This window comes from Megachile rotundata, chromosome 4 (genome assembly GCF_050947335.1).
Source record: "Megachile rotundata isolate GNS110a chromosome 4, iyMegRotu1, whole genome shotgun sequence".
Lineage (NCBI taxonomy): Eukaryota > Metazoa > Arthropoda > Insecta > Hymenoptera > Megachilidae > Megachile > Megachile rotundata.
The window spans coordinates 14,930,313-14,947,238 of NC_134986.1; the positions used below are offsets into that span (position 1 = coordinate 14,930,313).

The 16,926-nt window shown below is 30.8% G+C and overlaps 4 protein-coding genes across 14 annotated transcripts; 2 read left to right on the plus strand and 2 right to left on the minus strand.

Moving 5' to 3' along the window:
• Positions 1-38: 38 nt before the first annotated feature.
• LOC143264283 (multiple inositol polyphosphate phosphatase 1) lies at positions 39-2,709 on the plus strand. Of its 2 annotated transcripts, none has more exons than XM_076530740.1 (9): positions 39-201; positions 272-582; positions 656-781; positions 854-998; positions 1,075-1,175; positions 1,283-1,392; positions 1,465-1,659; positions 1,745-2,234; positions 2,480-2,709. In XM_076530740.1, the coding sequence occupies exons 1-8, from the start codon at positions 39-41 to the stop codon at positions 1,902-1,904; spliced, it is 1,311 nt and encodes a 436-aa protein (XP_076386855.1). In that variant the 3' UTR covers positions 1,905-2,234; positions 2,480-2,709. The 2 variants fall into 2 exon arrangements, with proteins under 2 accessions (XP_076386855.1, XP_076386856.1); XM_076530741.1 differs by having other exon boundaries at positions 1,745-2,191.
• On the minus strand, positions 413-6,134 carry LOC100883151 (sulfotransferase 1E1). Of its 4 annotated transcripts, none has more exons than XM_076530745.1 (7): positions 6,010-6,134; positions 5,077-5,340; positions 4,915-5,014; positions 4,642-4,837; positions 4,442-4,568; positions 4,277-4,371; positions 413-4,204 (listed from the first exon to the last, which is right to left on the minus strand). In XM_076530745.1, exons 2-7 carry the CDS (start codon positions 5,285-5,287, stop codon positions 3,896-3,898), a joined length of 1,038 nt encoding a protein of 345 aa, XP_076386860.1. In that variant the 5' UTR covers positions 5,288-5,340; positions 6,010-6,134; the 3' UTR covers positions 413-3,895. The 4 variants fall into 4 exon arrangements, with proteins under 4 accessions (XP_076386860.1, XP_076386859.1, XP_076386857.1 ...); XM_076530744.1 differs by lacking the exon at positions 6,010-6,134 and adding an exon at positions 5,398-5,661 and having other exon boundaries at positions 5,077-5,305; XM_076530742.1 differs by lacking the exon at positions 6,010-6,134 and adding an exon at positions 5,398-5,661.
• LOC100883039 (GTPase Era, mitochondrial) lies at positions 2,470-3,764 on the plus strand. The gene is made up of 3 exons (XM_003706035.3): positions 2,470-2,709; positions 2,793-3,227; positions 3,319-3,764. Exons 1-3 carry the CDS (start codon positions 2,470-2,472, stop codon positions 3,673-3,675), a joined length of 1,032 nt encoding a protein of 343 aa, XP_003706083.1. The 3' UTR covers positions 3,676-3,764.
• Positions 5,803-15,636, minus strand: LOC100883259 (uncharacterized). 7 transcript variants are annotated; one of them, XM_012291805.2, is made up of 8 exons: positions 15,071-15,635; positions 14,126-14,269; positions 9,476-9,592; positions 7,953-9,407; positions 7,603-7,887; positions 7,299-7,526; positions 7,041-7,222; positions 5,803-6,972 (listed from the first exon to the last, which is right to left on the minus strand). In XM_012291805.2, the coding sequence occupies exons 1-8, from the start codon at positions 15,203-15,205 to the stop codon at positions 6,504-6,506; spliced, it is 3,015 nt and encodes a 1,004-aa protein (XP_012147195.2). In that variant the 5' UTR covers positions 15,206-15,635; the 3' UTR covers positions 5,803-6,503. The 7 variants fall into 7 exon arrangements, with proteins under 7 accessions (XP_012147195.2, XP_076386845.1, XP_076386848.1 ...); XM_076530730.1 differs by having other exon boundaries at positions 9,479-9,592; positions 15,071-15,621; XM_076530733.1 differs by lacking the exon at positions 14,126-14,269 and adding an exon at positions 9,694-9,926 and having other exon boundaries at positions 9,479-9,592; positions 15,071-15,183.
• Between the last annotated feature and the right edge of the window lie 1,290 nt (positions 15,637-16,926).

Genomic DNA, 16,926 nt, shown 5'->3' on the forward strand with positions numbered 1-16,926 from the left:
AATTTGTATATTTAAGTTATATAGAAGTCAATAAAGTGATGCAGTTGATATCAACTATCCAATTCTTGTTCATATTCAATGTAGTAAATACATTTGCATATAATTGTTGTTCCTATGGAAAAAGTTACAGATGCAGATTGGGTACAAAAACACCATACAGATTTATATCAAACTATGATGATTCACCTTTTGAATATTCAGGTATGTAACTACAAATGTAATATTGATCTCTTTATTTCATTAAAACGTATTTTGTTGATGTTAAATATAGGTTGTAGTCCAACAAAAATATGGTTAATTATAAGACATGGTACAAGATATCCTGGTAAAAAATATATACCCACTATGATTGAAAAATTGCCAAAATTAAAACAAATCATTTTAGACAATTATAAAATAAATAAGACAAGTATTACAGAGGAGGATGCAGCTTTATTTGCAAACTGGAAAGTTAAATTTACAGAAAATGATATGATGAAGTTAGCGGAAGAAGGTGAAGATGAAATGATTAATCTTGGAGAAAGATATCAAGCTAGATTTCCTACACTTATGACAGAAATTTATGATAACCAAAGTTACAAGGTAAAGAAATATACATACTTTAATTTTAACATGGTTTGTGGTATATTAATTACATTATTATATTACATTATAGTTTAAATATACTGCTACTCAACGTACTGAAGAAAGTGCAAAAAATTTTGCAACTGGATTATTTGGCAGGCATGGTAGCCGTAAAGTTTGGTATCCAGAAGCAGAACATAAGGATCCTATCTTAAGAGTAATTAATAGTCTTACCATTTACAAGAGAATTAATTTGCACTTGCTTATTCATTTTGTTTCAAGTTTTTAGTTTTATAAAAGATGTCAACGTTGGAGATCTGAAGTGGATAAAAATCCAGCTGCTCTAATAGAGAAGGAAAAATTTTTGAAGAGTAATGTTTACAGAAAGATGTTGCAAGATGTCTCAAAACGTATTGGTTATCAAGTTGACCAAGGTTATTATAGTACAATTGACATAAAAACATGATATTTTAAAAAGAAATATACAGATGGATAAAATTCATGTTTTAGAAACAGCACATATTATGTACATGATTTGTGGGTTTGAAACTGCTTGGCAGCTAGATACAGAATCACCATGGTGTAAAATATTTTCCATGCATGACTTCAAAGTGAGTTTCCTGAACTTTACATTTTAAAGTGCAATTATTTTTTAAAATATTTTATCATTTGATCATATTTATAACTATAAATTATAAATTACAAATTCTGCTTTTAGGTACTTGAGTTTGCTGAAGATTTAGAATATTATTGGATAGATGGATATGGTCATAAATTGTCTTATGAACAAGCATGTCCTGCCTTAAGAGACATGTTTGATTTTTTTGAGTAAATATATGTTTTGTACTTTTAACTTCGTTTATATAAAATTTGTTTATCAAAATTTGACTTTGATTATAGGTCAAACGAGGGACCAGTAGTATCTGCATATTTTACTCATTCAGGCACCATTTTAAAGGTGTTAGCTTTACTAGGAGTCGCTAAAGATGATCAGCATTTAACGCACGACGTATTTTCATTGTATGCGGATGATAGAGCTTGGAGAACTAGTATTATAGATTCTTTCGCCTCTAACATCGCATTTGTTTTATACAAGTAATTATTATTTTATGCAAATTTTCATTACTTTGAATGTCAATACAATCATTTCATTTTAAACTCTTGTCTTTTTTTGTTTCAGTTGTTCAGGGATTCTCAGCGTTCTTTTTATACATCAAGAAAGACCACTATTTTTGCCAGGTTGTCCTTTAAATGTACCATGTCCATTATCTATCATGAAAGCTCTCTATCCTAATCATGAAGAAGAGTGTCAGTTTGATACAATGTGTTCCATAAACTAACAAATATAATTAAGGAAACGTACAAAATGACCAAAAATCCATGACAAATTATAAATACTTTTTATATTTTATTATACTGTAATTCTTGTTTATGTGATCTAACTTGTCATAGATGAGGTATAGAACAAATATATGTGTGCTGGAGTCAAACAGAGCCCTCTACTTTTTATAAAAGTGCTTGTTTGTCACTGGTTATTATTGAATAAATAGTATATATTTATTATTTACATAAAACTCTGTATTGAAAAATGATTTTTACATAACAAGGTGTCTAAAAGATACAAATTGTATGTGTCTATTTTGTACTTTTAAAATATCCATTCCTCTATTGTAGGTAAACTGTTTATATTCATTAAACTGTTTCTATTTAAACTTTTTTGCATTTAGATATGTTTTTATAAAAAAATGAAGTTTCATTTTTTGATATATAAATATATTATAATTTAATATATTTATTATCTAACTATATATTTAATTTTCATAGATTTATATGCAGGTTAAAACATAACCTTTATATCTTTTAATAAACATCAACAGAGCAATGTGTAAATAATTTTATGAAAAAATGACTTTAGCTACAATAAAAAGTGCGTCTCGGGCTCAGTTGTATTTTTTGAAACGATTTTCTTTTCACGCTGCTAAGTGGAATGTTAATACTTGTCAAAAACATATTCTATCAGAAGATGATAATAATAATAATGGTTTGATATTACCCCAAAGTAATAAAAAATGTGTAAAAGTTGCTTTTATAGGTTTACCAAATGTAGGAAAAAGTACTTTAGTTAATCAACTTTCACGCAGATCAGTATGTATTCTTAGCTATTTTGTTACTTTATTAGTATATTTATTTTTTGGTAATTTTACTTAAAACAAATGTTTGATAAATAGATATGTCCTGCATCTGCAAAGGTTCATACTACGATGCACAAAGCAGATGCTGTGTATATTGAAAATGATACACAGATTGTATTTATGGATACACCTGGATTGGTATCAATGCGAGAAATGAAAAAATATAAACTATCTAAAAGCTTTAGAGACGATCCCTTAATTTCAATCAGTGAAGCAGATGTTATTGGAATTATTCAAGATGTAACTAATGTATATACTAGGCACAAAATTAGTAATTTTGTTATTGACTCCTTGCAGAATAAAAGAGAAGATACTTCGTTATTATTAATCTTGAATAAAGTTGATAAAATAAAGAAGAAAACAGTTTTATTAGATCTCACAAGACTATTAACAAATTCTGAAATTTATCCAAAGTTTGATGATATTTTTATGATATCTGCATTGACTGGGGATGGCATAGATGATTTAAGGGTAAGATGATATACACATCTTTAAATATTATAATATTAATTATTATAAAATGTTATATGTATATTTATATTCAACTTAATTCATATTTTAGAACTATCTACTTGATTCAGCTAAAGTAACAGAATGGAAGTATGAAGACTATGATACTAATCAGAACATTGAAAGTATAATAGTAGAAACTGTAAGAGCTAAATTAATGGATGCTCTTCCATTTCAAATGCCATATACTATTAAATTACAAATGGAACAATTTGGCTACAATGACGATGGTGGTATCGACAGTGCTGTGCTGTTAATCTGCCCTAAACAAAGTTATGTAAGAACATTATTAAAACGTAAAGGTGAAAAAATTAAGTTCATAGCATTTCAAGTAGAAAAGAATTTACGTAGTGCATTTAGAAAATCTGTGTTTGTACGTCTAATTGTAAAACAAGAAGAGAAAAAGTAATAATTTTATCAAAATTATTAATTTTTTTTATACAGAAATAAGTACATAAAAATTTGCACATAATAAAAAAATTTCATTTTTATTTAAAACATTGTTTCATTAATTTTTAATATATATTTATTAATGGATAACACTGCAATATATTGTATAAAATTTTCTAAATTTGGTTGAAAACAAATGTACTCATACATATACATATATATAGATATATATAATATAATCATTCACAGTTATTATTGTTGTTGAAATATGGAAAAGTAAAATCAGTTTTTTTAAGGTTTTCTTCTATCCATTTGTTAGCTTTAGCATTAAGTTCAGGGGTAAACATATCCTTCCAGCTACCACTTTTACCAGTTCTAACAAATGTTCCTGCAGTTATAATACCACATTCTTTTAACTCAGATGAGTTTACCATTGAATTATTCCGAAAGTTTTTGATGTTTAAATAATTAGCTACTTCCTTCATTTGTTCTTCTGTATAGTTTTTTCCAAGAAACTTAGCAACTTTTTTAATTGTCTTTGGAAAGTCCTAAACATGTTATTTAAATAAAAATACATTTACAGCAGAAATAATTCATTTTGAGTGAAATTTGTGACTCACATGTTGCATTTCTTCATAAAATATAAATAATAGATTTGGATGATTTTTATATTCCCATGCTTCTTTCAAATGTTCCCAATAAGGACTCCATGGTGCTGAAAGAATTTACAACTGTCTAAATTGTATCATGTGCTATGTTTTCTGCTGTATGTATATAATACTTACTGAGATTATTTTGAAAATAATCCCAAAAAGTTGCAAAGTCACCTACATATCCTTGAGTCTTAATTGCTTTATTCAAGTGATACCAAGAAACAGCAACATCTTTTGGATTCCGTGCAACATATATTACCTTTCAATGAATAATGTAACATTGTATGAAATTATGAAAAAACAAATTTTTGATTTCATAATTATAATTCTACCTTGCAACCAGTATCCAAAATACCAGGCAGTAAACTAAATGGAAAATGTGATTTAATGAATCTTTTAGAAGTCATTTTTGATAAGACTTCATATCCAGGTTCTGCAATCTTTTTACAGAGTTCTTCCTTATCTTTGTTGCCTTCATTCATTTTTAAAAATTCAAGTGTTACCTCTGGATGATTGAACAAACTAAATCTAAATACAAATAAATTTTAAGCATAAGATAAAATTTAAATTTAAGAGTTTTGAAACATAGATTCAATTATACTAACTCAAGAAATGGAAATCGTTCTGCCAGAAGTTCGTTCTGCGCTCTTTTGAAATCTAAATTGTTTGATAATAACCAAACTAATTCTTGCATCCATGTTGTACCTAAAAAAGAAACGAAATATAGTTCGAACATTCAGAGCGCGTATTATTATTATAACACTTACCAGATCTTGGATAAGATAGAACCCAGGTATCATCTGCTCGTGCTTTGAAGTTGTAAAAACCTTTACCTTGTTCTGTATATCTGTATGGAAAAAACCATTTTTTTGGACCTACTAATACCCAACCAGTTTTCTCTCCTTTAAATAATTTCAACATTTTATTGGTGTCTTCTGTGTTCAGGATTTCATATTTCGGACTTTCAAGTGCCATCATGTTTGTTTTTATATAAAACTGCGCAAATTCCAATACATAAATGCAGGTATTATCTGTCGAATAAAGCGCGCGAAATATTACTGTTACATTTTATATTTTTTATTACTTACTAAGTAATATTAATAAAAATATATTTAACAAATTGAATTACACGATCAAACACAGTGAATGTTCTTTATAAGTCATAGAAAAGTTACGGACTGATAGAAATATTACATTCACATGAAACCTAATAATGAACCAAAAGAATTTAACGGGAAAATCAGGTTGAAGCACTTTCACCCGCTAACGGGTCCCGTTTCTTTTTCTTTTATCGGTTTGATCATTGATAGTAAATTTTAAACTATTAGAAAAATCAAGCACATAAAACATTTTATAAATTTTGTTCCTACGATTAAACGATATTAATGCGATAAAATATTTTATTTTTATTCCATATTTGCTAAAATAATTTTTAAATATATTCGTATGATGCATGGCTAAACACGAGGAATGTAGGTATTGAAACATTGTGAAACTTTTTTGTGAAAAATTTATTTCTACTATAATAATAATACCGACAATTAACAACGTATGTTTTAATATTAAAAATTGATCCCTAACGGTGCGAAAAAATCACATCAAGGTTCAACTATTTTATATAGGAACTTCTCATAATACATTTATGTAATGTATATATCTCAGTCTTTTTTTACTTATAATTAAGATAAGCGTAAGAGTACCTCGTCTTGATGAAATCTTTATTTGCTAGAAGATAATAAGGAAATTTTCTTTGGTTGTGAAATATAAATTTTCATCGGGGACGAGTTACCTGATTAAACCGATTTCCATGCAAATCGGTCTTTACGATGAGCTACCTAAATTGATCACGTGTAGAAAAATGACTTATTTTCATTATAAAAGTATTAAATTAATCTTAAGATAAAAAATTAATAGAAATCTTAATCTACTAAATTACTGAAATGATTTCTTCAATGTAACAAATATGAGAATATTAAAAGTTCAAAGATATTATTGAAATACTAAATTCTAAAAAATTTATTCAAATTTAAGTACTTTTTAAATAATAGATCTGTTTCAGAAACGATACGTAATTTGTTATTGAACGATTTGAAAACATGAAACCTTATATCACATTTGTACTCTTGGATAATATCATTGTACGATAGTCAATGAAAAAATTTAAAGTCAATTCCATATTCTTGTATAGAAAGTATCAAAAACTTTCTGGTCTCAAAACGTTTTCAAGAACTGTCAGATTTTCACTTTCTGGAATGAATTTATCATTAACTTGTGAAATTTGAATTACATTAATTTCAGTGGACCTTGTAACTTCTGTTTTTTCATATAAATCGTGATCCCAAGTTTTATTTACTGGCTCGATACAAGAGATGTTCAGTCCTAATTTGCAGAAATTTACTGCACCCTTATCTTGATTATCTATAGTTTCAGTTGATAATTCACTATTTTGACTCTCAACAAATGTAGGCGAAGTAGGTGTTGATATATCATCGCTTCTCAGATCATCTTCTAACTCTGTGACTTTAGTAAACGACGAACATCTTTCTCTTTTTATAAAAAAGTTTTTAAGTTCTGGATTCGCCAGAAACACTTTGCATCGTTTAGTGTGTATTTTCATGTTGTCATGCCGATTGAAAGGTCTGTCACATCCAGGGCAATGAAATCTATAAATAAGATATGTTACAACATAGAACTTACATTGCATAGAAAAAGCGAATGTCAAGAAATTTACCTAATTTTACTATGTACTGCCATGTGAGCAGCTAAATGAGACTGTTGTCCAAATGCTTTTTCACAGACGTTGCACTTATAATTCCTAATACCTTTGTGTTTTAAAAGATGTTCTTTTAATATTTGACTACTTTTGTACACATTCGGACACAAGGAACATTTGTACTTTCCAACAGCATGTACCTATAAACAAAATTCAAAGTCAGTTAATTTTGATCATTTAACTAACTTTCAGTAGTCTTTCAGCAAATGATCTCACATTTCTATGGTTATGCAAAGCTTTCTTTGATTTAAGGCGTTTACCACAAATACTGCATATGTAATCTTGCATATGCACATTTTTATGATGTGTCTCTAAAGCTTCTTGATTGGATAAGCAAGCAGAACACAATTTACATATAACTTTATCCTTGTTGTGCATGATCATGTGTGCTCGTAATCTGCCTCTTGAATAAAACTCTTTTCCACAAACCTTACAATTGACGTCCTGACAAACGTTTAAAAAACATGTAAAACGTAACAAAAATATACATCGGTCAATTACAAAACTATACTAATGGTACCTTTAATACTTTATGAGTCGAATTGTGATAACTCAGCATCTGTCTTCTTGAAGTCGAAAAATCACATAATTTACATTTATATGGACGGTCACCTGTATGAACATTCATATGTTCATCTAGAAGAAACGCAGTGGCATACCGTTTCTCACAGATATGGCACGGAAATGGCTTCAATTTTAAATGACTTTTTCTAATATGCCCACGAATATTGGTAACAGTTACAGTAGAAAAATCACACGCTTTGCATTGGTAAGGTTTCATTTGCAAATGGCCCCAAACGTGTACCTGTAATAGTATGATATAATTTAATATTTGCCATGCTGACATACATATAATTTTTTTCAACTTACTTGACACTTATCTATTCTGAGGTAAAAGAGTCCACAAATATTGCAACGTATATTCTTTTTATCGACTATCGTTAAATTCTTCTGTACCTCTTCATGATCGACAATCGACATGTCGACCGTATAATATGTTTCAATGGCTTGTTTTTCTTCATCACTAATCAATTCAGAGATTTTAAAGAACAACTTGTCTTTGCTCTTCCTCTGCTCCTTGCTGTCGTCAGAACTGTTACTTTGATTGTTTTGTTGCAGCAACAATTGTTCAGTTAGACTAGACTTTAAATCTCCCTCTACATTTTGATTTAATGTATCTGCTTTAATGCACAGTTCTAAAGGATCTTTCTCAATCGTTGCAGTGGCTGTCTCGTTTGACGACTTTATAACACTTATACGATTTTGTGCCGTGAATGCTCTTGGTTTCAAATTACTTTGATCATTAGGTAGGTTGGAGCAATCAGTAACATTGGATTCTGTAGTCGCAGTACTTTTACTTGTTTCGGTATTAGTGATTTCTGCTCTTAGTGAAGAACTTAATTGTTGATCCGTTTGATTCTCATGCTCGTTATCCGTCAAATTTATGTTTTCTTGCACCAAAATTTCATTAGGAATCCAAGTTAAGTGACTCAATTTCTCAGTCTGTTTAAGTGTGCCTTCAGATTCCAATTTCTCCTGCTTCACAATAACAGATATTGCTTTATTTTTTACCAAATTGTTTTCAATTTTCCTTGAACAGTCTTCAACATTTTTCAAGTTTTCATCATCAGGTTTTGTTTTTGTTGAATTATTACTATTAGCAGTATTATCCTTTGTATGAGTTTCATTTGATGACGAGTCCATTGCTACCTGTTCCTTTGCTGTGATTTCATCCACTTGTTTAGGTAGAACTATAGTGCTTTTAATTGCATCATTGAAATTAGTATTGTCATAAATATTACGTAAACAATATCTTTTGCTCTTGTTATTAGAATCATTGTTCCTTTTATCAATGACATTCTGCAGCTCTTTCTGTAACAACGCAGCCTCCCTCATTTTTTCCAATTTACTCTTTCTACCTCTCTTACGTCGTACAGGAAACACCGAGTTTTCGTTAACATTTGTTTCATCTTCTCTCAATAAATTTCCTGAACTTGTCTTCTTCATAATAGCGTCCTTTCTTGTGAAATTTGTTTTGCGTTTAAGTTTCGTACCGTTACTCTGTCTGTTCATTGAACACTTTTCTCGTGTAGGAATATTATCCAATGTGGATTGAGTGTTCACTATATTTTCTAATGTATTTGTATTAGTCTGATCGTTATTCGTTTTCTCGATATTGCTATACGGCGCGTTACTTTTGGTTATACAATTATTAATGACTGGCGATAAGGCTTTGCGTTTCGTGTCAATTGTTGGTGTAGCATTTTCTTTGTCCGATTCAGCGTCATTTTCTCGTTGGAGTTCATCTTCAGTTTCCTTTTGAACCTGTGGAATAAGAATTATTGTTCATACCCGTTAAGTGAATAAAGGAAATGTATTAGATTTTAACTTACTACCTCAGAGAGTTCCTTTTGAGCATGATGGCAGCTGTCGTAGAAGTCGCACAAGAATTCCAACGTGCCCAGACATCGCATGCACACAATTTGAGGCAATCCATCGTTCTTTTTTATCTGAAACAACAAAATAAAACTTCGATGTTCATGGAATGGATTGCATTCGCATTGCAGAACTTCATTTTTGGTAAGAAAACATCAAACACATGAACACGTACATTAAACAGTTGTTAATTATAGAGTTTTATAGGACAATCTTGGGATTAAATAACGATGGATCCAAGTCAGTAGGATAATGTTCCATCGATGAAAAATTTCAACTGTCCAGTGAGCGATTATTTTCGTTAATATACATGCGATATAGAAAATTATATGCAAGGTAAACGATGCAACAAGCACGGAAAAGATAACGATGAAAATCAAATAATCAGCAGTCCCAAAAATATCGTACCTTTATTGAGAAAAATTGTGGAATCGTTAAACAAATGTATTTTTTGTTCTTATTGTCGAGAGAAATTGTTATATATATATTTATATATATACGCTAATTTATACTGGACATTATTTTTAATGACATATTAATGTTTATCCTTATTAAGAATTACATATGTGTGTATATACATATTTGTTCTATGTATATATGTATATACATACATACATATTCTTTTGTGACAAGTACATTATTTCCTAGACGAAAAAGTAGTTCGATTTAACAAACGCCTCGTAAAAAATAATAGTTATTGCTTATCACTTAACTATCTGAGGAAATAGTTTATACGTTAATTATAATATCTTTCACGTAATTTTGTTAATAATTCTCGCATGAATCACTTGTTCCAAGAATATAAAGATCGTAAGTCATACATAATTCTTTGCACTCCTGGCTTTTTTATGTCTGAATCTCTTTTATACCTTTCATAAGTCTCTAAATATTTTCAAGGTCACTTTAAGATCATTCTAAATATTTAAAAAAATATATATATTTATATTAATGTTCAGAGCAAACCGATACTTGATAAACAGGAAATTTTATAATTATGAGCATTTCTTTTTTCTCTATATCTTCACTATAGTTAAAGAATAAAGAAACTTGTCATTTTACTAGAAAAAAGAATATAGCAATGTTGTAACAATTTTATGAAATTTTATCTATAAATTTATGTCAAATTTTTAGAGCGCAAAGAATTAATATCAACTTCCTTCACAAGGAAGATCAATGTCACAAATACTCAAAAACCATCAATGCTCACACAATGCGTGATCAAAATATGTTGAGTTCAAGGCACTTACATATAATTCTAGTTTCGTTTCTTCTCGCAGATCACATAATCAATTTTTTCAACGCGTTTCTTATGCTAACTTTGTAGCGAAATTTCTGTTACTCTGAACAATGTAGATTCCACTGAAAATAATTGAATATTCGTCCAAACGTATATACGTTTATCGTGGATCAAAGGCAAATATGTGTTTTGTTTTAATGAACAATTGTTTTCATTGGACCTCTACGTATATACATGTAAGAATCTTATATGTAAAATAGATTCGAAAATAGAGTAAAATGTACATTGCACATGTATGGTTTAAAACTTTTGTGATTCTTCTAAAAACAGTCATGTAAAAATACATAGAAAATATTTTTATACATCTTTTTAGATGGAATTATTCATTTTGGAAGCCCTATCTGTACCATGTTCACATTTCTGATGAAATATATCTCTTTAGGAAGCTAAGTGTGCGATAAATATACAAATTTTTGTAACACTTCATACTGTAATATTCTTTGGCTTCCATGCACTTGAAAATTTTGATCACTTTCATATTTTTACAAAGTTCATCAAATCTTTTTAAAGCAACTTTGATACTAGATTATCATACATTCAATGGCTTGTCTTTATTACAGCTTTGGTAAATTCTAATCGATAGTACTTCATGTGCAAAAATTCTTATAATGTAGTACACGTAAATGGAAAGAATACTTAAAAGATCTCGGTAGTTTCTTAAATGCACACCTACTACATTATGTACAAAAAGAAAAAACTACTGTTTCAAAAGAAGAAACGCCAAGGAAGGAATTGAATTAACTGATTCGTAATGTCATTATTCGTTTGGTAATATATGTTGTTCTGAAAAATAAAAGTGACATTTCCTAGAAAACGTGGCTACTCCGAATCTAATCACATCCACATTATCAGAAACAGATTTTACTTCATTCTTGCAATAGTATCTCACAGTTTTCTTAAAAAAAGTCGACATAAACGAACAACGTCCTGTCAGTAGACTATGAACGTCTCAGCACTTATATGATATATGGGAGTTTGCAAAACATACAAAAGTTATGTAATCTATGAAATCTGTAGATCACATATTTTCTGTATATTTTACAGACCTCGATATACTATAAATGCAGAAACAACCACAGTCTATTTATCAAATATTGTTGATTCGCATAATCTAATAATTAAAAAGCGTTTCTTTCGGAAAGTTCTGACTTATCCGTGAATTAAGTTAAGCTTACAAAAATATCAGAACTATGCTCAGTTCGATTACTTTTCATTGGACGTGGTGGAAGTCACGTCAACGTTAGAAGCATTCTTTTGTTTAATAATACCAGTCTTTTTATCTTCGAAATGTCTTTTTCTATGTACTTTCATGTTATCGCGTCTATTAAACTTACGCCCGCACTCTGGACAAGCGTGCATCTTTTCACCGTGCACGTGCCGGTGCGCAGCCAGATGACTAGCTTGAGCGAATCTCGCACCACATTTCTGGCATATGTGTTTCCTCAACCCTTCGTGTTTCAATAAGTGTTCGTTCAGGAATGCTTTGGATGCGTATCTATTGTTACAGACGTTACACACGAAGGGCTTAGGATTAGAGTGTTGCAACACGTGAGCTTTATACTTGGACGCGACCTTGAACGTTTTACTACAAACCTCACATGTATACGTTGTTGCATGTCGCGTTTTAATGTGTTCGTTTAAGACCGCGAGACTCGAATAAAGATTATAGCAAAATCGACACCTAAAGTTACGACGGTTTTTCAAGTGTACACTAGCAACGTGACTCAGTAATCTCGTACGATAAGGAAACACTTTGCCACAATATTCGCAAGCTAAATTCTGCGGAGGTAAATGCGATTTCATGTGGATCTGTAACGACACTTTATGGTGATAACTTTGACCGCAGTCCGTACAAGAGTAAGGTCTCACGCCTTTGTGTACATTATCGTGTTCCATCAAATAGAATTTCGATTTGAATCGTTTTGGGCACTTTGGGCACTGTATTGGCCTCGGATTAGTATGCGAACATCGGATATGTTTCATGACGTCGGATTTACATACGAATTTAGCGTTACATAAAATACAGGTATACTGTTTAATTCCGAGATGAGTCTTCACGTGAACCATACACTTATCTTTACGTTCATAAAACTTGCAACACAATTTACAAGAATAGCCGTTTTGATTGTCCGATACAACATGTTCGACATTGTCATCCACACGAATCTCTTCTCCGTCGATCTTGAACAATTCTTCAGGATTTTGAGAAGCCTGCCATTTTTGCTCGAATTCCGCAGAGTCTTTCGATTTTGTCGAATTACCATTCTTAAGACTACTGCTGATAATGGTATTTATTATACTATTTACTTCTACACAACTTTGGCTCTGTAGAAGACCAACAATAGCTTTATCTACTAGACATGAACCTTGATCTGGAAATACCCGTGCTCGAACTGTGGCAACGTCGTCACTTTCCTTTTTACATAATTCTACAGTGAAACTAATATCTTCAATATCACTGTTTTGATTCCTGGATTCTTTCACGGAAACCTCAATGTTTGGAGAGTTTGATACAATAGTGAGAAGTTTATTTAATGCAGATGTTGGAATTTGAATAGTATGAGAATCTTGTTTTCCAATTTGCTTTTCAAGATTTGTATTTGAGCTGTTGCGTGAATTATTAACAGTTACTTCTGTGGCAGTATTGTTATGACTTCTAAGTCTGTTCGCGATTGGCATATCACTTGTTGTTTCATTGGTGGTAGTTGCTTCTGTACTCTGTCTGCTTCTAAGCCAACGTGTGGTTGTTTCTGAGCTTTCAATAGTCTGTACCTCTTCTGTAGCATTCTCATTCTGGTTTTGATCACTATTTTGATCTTTTGAAGTTTCCTCAGTACTTTTTGCTTGCTGCTGACTCCTTAAATTTCTTTGAGTTTTTGTAGCTGTCTTTGAAACACGTTCTACTTCTTTGACAGTCTTCTCACTTGGAGAATTTAAATTTTTATCAATATCATTGTTGTTATTATTTGTTGAAGTGCTTGGTGTTGTATCTTCAGTCTTTACATCAGCCTAGGAATAGATTGAAATGAAAATAGAAATGGGTACCAGAAATTTACTGATTTTATTGAAGCAGTGAATTTAATCTGGTATTTATGGTGTATGTTCATTGACATAGTTCAAAATATACTCAAAGAATTATTTAAATTTAATAATTATTATACTTTCATTTATTATAATTTTATTTGTACATATTTGAACCAAAATACCAAATGATGCTTCTCTTATGTAATTTGTATTTCAAATATTATAAGAAAATGAATAATATCATAATGAGCGGTAGAGCTATACATTAAATTGAATACAAACTTACAATTTCTGATAAGGGTGGTAGATTGTATCGATCGCGTAACACTTGTTGGGTGCGAAGACACTCCTCTTGGAAGTCACAAACGAATTCGAGCTTGCCCAGACACTGAACACAGATCGCCTTGGGCAGAGGATCCCTCTCATCTATCTGCGATTCAAACAAAATACCTAAATACTAAATATATATAATTTAAAAATCTTAATTGAAAATCTGATTCTGTTGAATTTTTAACTAATCTAAGAAATCTGGCAAAAGATAATTATACATTTTACTGTTAACCCTACCGCTCTGTACATAAACTGTTATTAGAATTATTACAATCTGGTACCCACTCCAATATCATACATCGTTTTCATTATTATTATTATGCAAGCTACAACATTTATAATAATTTATTAATACAGTACATTAACATAATTTTTACATAATTTTACAAAAGACATTACTAATTATGAAAATTACAAAATATGTTTCACTAAAATATAGTATATATTCTATAAAATATAGTATATAGTTATAAGTTAAAATTACAATGCATTTGACAAAGAACATAAAGTAAAATCATTTTTATAAAACATATAATTATACAGTTTATACATTAATATTTTATATGAATTTTAAAATCGGATAATTACATTAATACTTCTTTTTCAAAGAAATGGAATATACCAATTTCGTAACAAATACTGATAGTGACAGTATTGCTAACATTGTCGTAACATCATATATTCCTCCTTGAAACATACGTACAATGTGTAAAAGAAAACAGTTATTATTAATAAAACTATGAAAATCGTTTAAATTTACTGGAAAAGTATAAGATAACAAAGAAAGGAGATAACGTCTTTTTTTCTCATGCTGTTCTCCCTTCCGGCCATTTTTCTAACCCCCTCCTTTACAATGCAACTGGGGCCCGGACCCCATGGCACACCTTTTACTTGTACTTACCAAAATGTTGATTTTCGTATAAATCTTCAATCCCAAAAATCGTTTGGTGCCTTCTTCACCGAACACATCAATATATATACTTTCGCACTGGCCGCAAAGACGACAAATCTTCGCCTCTCCCTCCCCTAACTCCATTTTTGTTTACGTTGAAGGCTGCCTGAATACGCTTTCGACTACTTGATCGCACCGAAAATTTACCATGGACAATTGGTGCTAATTTATTTTTCTGGTCTATCCCCGAGCACCAGCCGCACGGCTCGGCTGTACCACGTTCCTCGAGCTCGACCTCGTCCCGGTGAAATAAACATAAACGATAAACAAAAGACAAAATTAAAACGCTAGCGTTACTACTTCCTTGCTGGCCTGGCACGGGGATGTAGCCGCGTTGGGCCAGACCAGCATACATTCACTTCCCCCCACACAGTTGTATGAATTTCAACCAATCGGTGATTTCTTTTTTGCATTATACGTCTGTTATTCGTTCAACGGGAGATCGTATTCGTCATCCGACAAGTTTCTGTTCGTTCTGCGCATATCGGCTTTGATTGGTTTAGTCAACCTCCGTAGCTAGTAGCAACGCGCATGTGCTTTTGCATTTTGTAGGACGCCACAGATATATACCCAGTGATTATTTACTTCGTATTTTTGTAGCACGTGTCACTAGAAAGACTGTGAAGCCCAAACATTTTTAAATTCCGAAATGCCAAAGTTTCAAAATCCTAATATTTTCAAAATTTATGATTCCTCTTCAGGTGAAAGTATTGAAATCTCGCTCGATCTTACTCGATCTTGATACCGAAGTCGAAGTTTCCAAGAGTCAGAATGAACCGTAAATTTCTCTCTTCTCGTTTATTTATTTATTTTGTCTACCGTGTATATGACTGACAGAATGAAAAGTGTGCTGTAGGAGAGCAATACTAATTGGTGGGGTGCATGCTGAAGTTAGTCGCGTGCGCAAACCGTGTATGATCTCGTGTTGAAAGGATGATACAATGTTCGCCAATAGATATCGTTGCCGCGCTTCTACTTAAAGCATCGTGACCGATATATCGACGATTATGATCGATAGCTAAGTTCCTTAGTAGACTTTCGTTCTAGTAACTCTGTTGTCATTGTAATTATCGTTATTGTTGTGTTATTAAAATTGTCATTGACTACTGTCTTAGAAATTGATAGGTAAGTGTAAGAATATCTTGTGGCATTTATAAATAAATCAGTTTGGATTTATAATGTCATGTGTTCGATTAGTTTTATTCTTTGCCACATGTAACGGCATGCAATTGGATATGTTATTTTACTTTATCTCGATTAAATTTAACATTTGGAAAATGGCTATACAGATAAAATAATGAAAGTAATCACATGGTTGTAAAATGATTTATTTACACGTAAAAAATATATTGCTTTTAATTCTTAATCGGTAGAAAAACAAGATTGACTATGTTTATGGCACGACACCTGGAACACATGTTTCGTGATTGAGTCTAAAACTATTTGAAATTGGATTTATTGTCTGATGGAAATGTTTGGTTATGTTTCAGAAAGATGCTTTCAATAATAAATAATTGATGGCAGTAACGATAAGCATTTATAAAACGACTCGAGAGAAACGACTGAAAATGTATAAAATTTATGAACGTTATAAAATAAGAGACACTTAAAATTTACAATAAACATAGTAATAAATATCTTTGTATTTTATTATATATTCAACATATAATATTAACTGCTGTAAGTATTATAGTTATGTAATTCTTTTTAAGAGTTTATAGATTCAATGAAAAAGAAATGGATGCTGCAACATTTGCTTTTGACTATACATAAAATTGGAAGTTGACATAGATGTGGCATATTTC

Coding starts and splice junctions, on each gene's coding strand:
- LOC143264283 (XM_076530740.1), top strand. CDS start 39: ATGCAGTTGATATCAACTATCCAATTCTTGTTCATATTCAATGTAGTA. Junction 583..655: donor ATGATAACCAAAGTTACAAG/GTAAAGAAATAT, acceptor ATTACATTATAG/TTTAAATATACTGCTACTCA. Junction 1,176..1,282: donor TTTCCATGCATGACTTCAAA/GTGAGTTTCCTG, acceptor TTCTGCTTTTAG/GTACTTGAGTTTGCTGAAGA.
- LOC100883039 (XM_003706035.3), top strand. CDS start 2,470: ATGACTTTAGCTACAATAAAAAGTGCGTCTCGGGCTCAGTTGTATTTT. Junction 2,710..2,792: donor ATCAACTTTCACGCAGATCA/GTATGTATTCTT, acceptor TTTGATAAATAG/ATATGTCCTGCATCTGCAAA. Junction 3,228..3,318: donor ATGGCATAGATGATTTAAGG/GTAAGATGATAT, acceptor TTCATATTTTAG/AACTATCTACTTGATTCAGC.
- LOC100883151 (XM_076530745.1), bottom strand. CDS start 5,287: ATGATGGCACTTGAAAGTCCGAAATATGAAATCCTGAACACAGAAGAC. Junction 4,838..4,914: donor GAACGATTTCCATTTCTTGA/GTTAGTATAATT, acceptor ATTTGTATTTAG/ATTTAGTTTGTTCAATCATC. Junction 4,205..4,276: donor TTTATGAAGAAATGCAACAT/GTGAGTCACAAA, acceptor TAACATGTTTAG/GACTTTCCAAAGACAATTAA.
- LOC100883259 (XM_012291805.2), bottom strand. CDS start 15,205: ATGGAGTTAGGGGAGGGAGAGGCGAAGATTTGTCGTCTTTGCGGCCAG. Junction 7,888..7,952: donor TCAGAATAGATAAGTGTCAA/GTAAGTTGAAAA, acceptor ATACTATTACAG/GTACACGTTTGGGGCCATTT. Junction 6,973..7,040: donor GCAGTACATAGTAAAATTAG/GTAAATTTCTTG, acceptor TCTTATTTATAG/ATTTCATTGCCCTGGATGTG.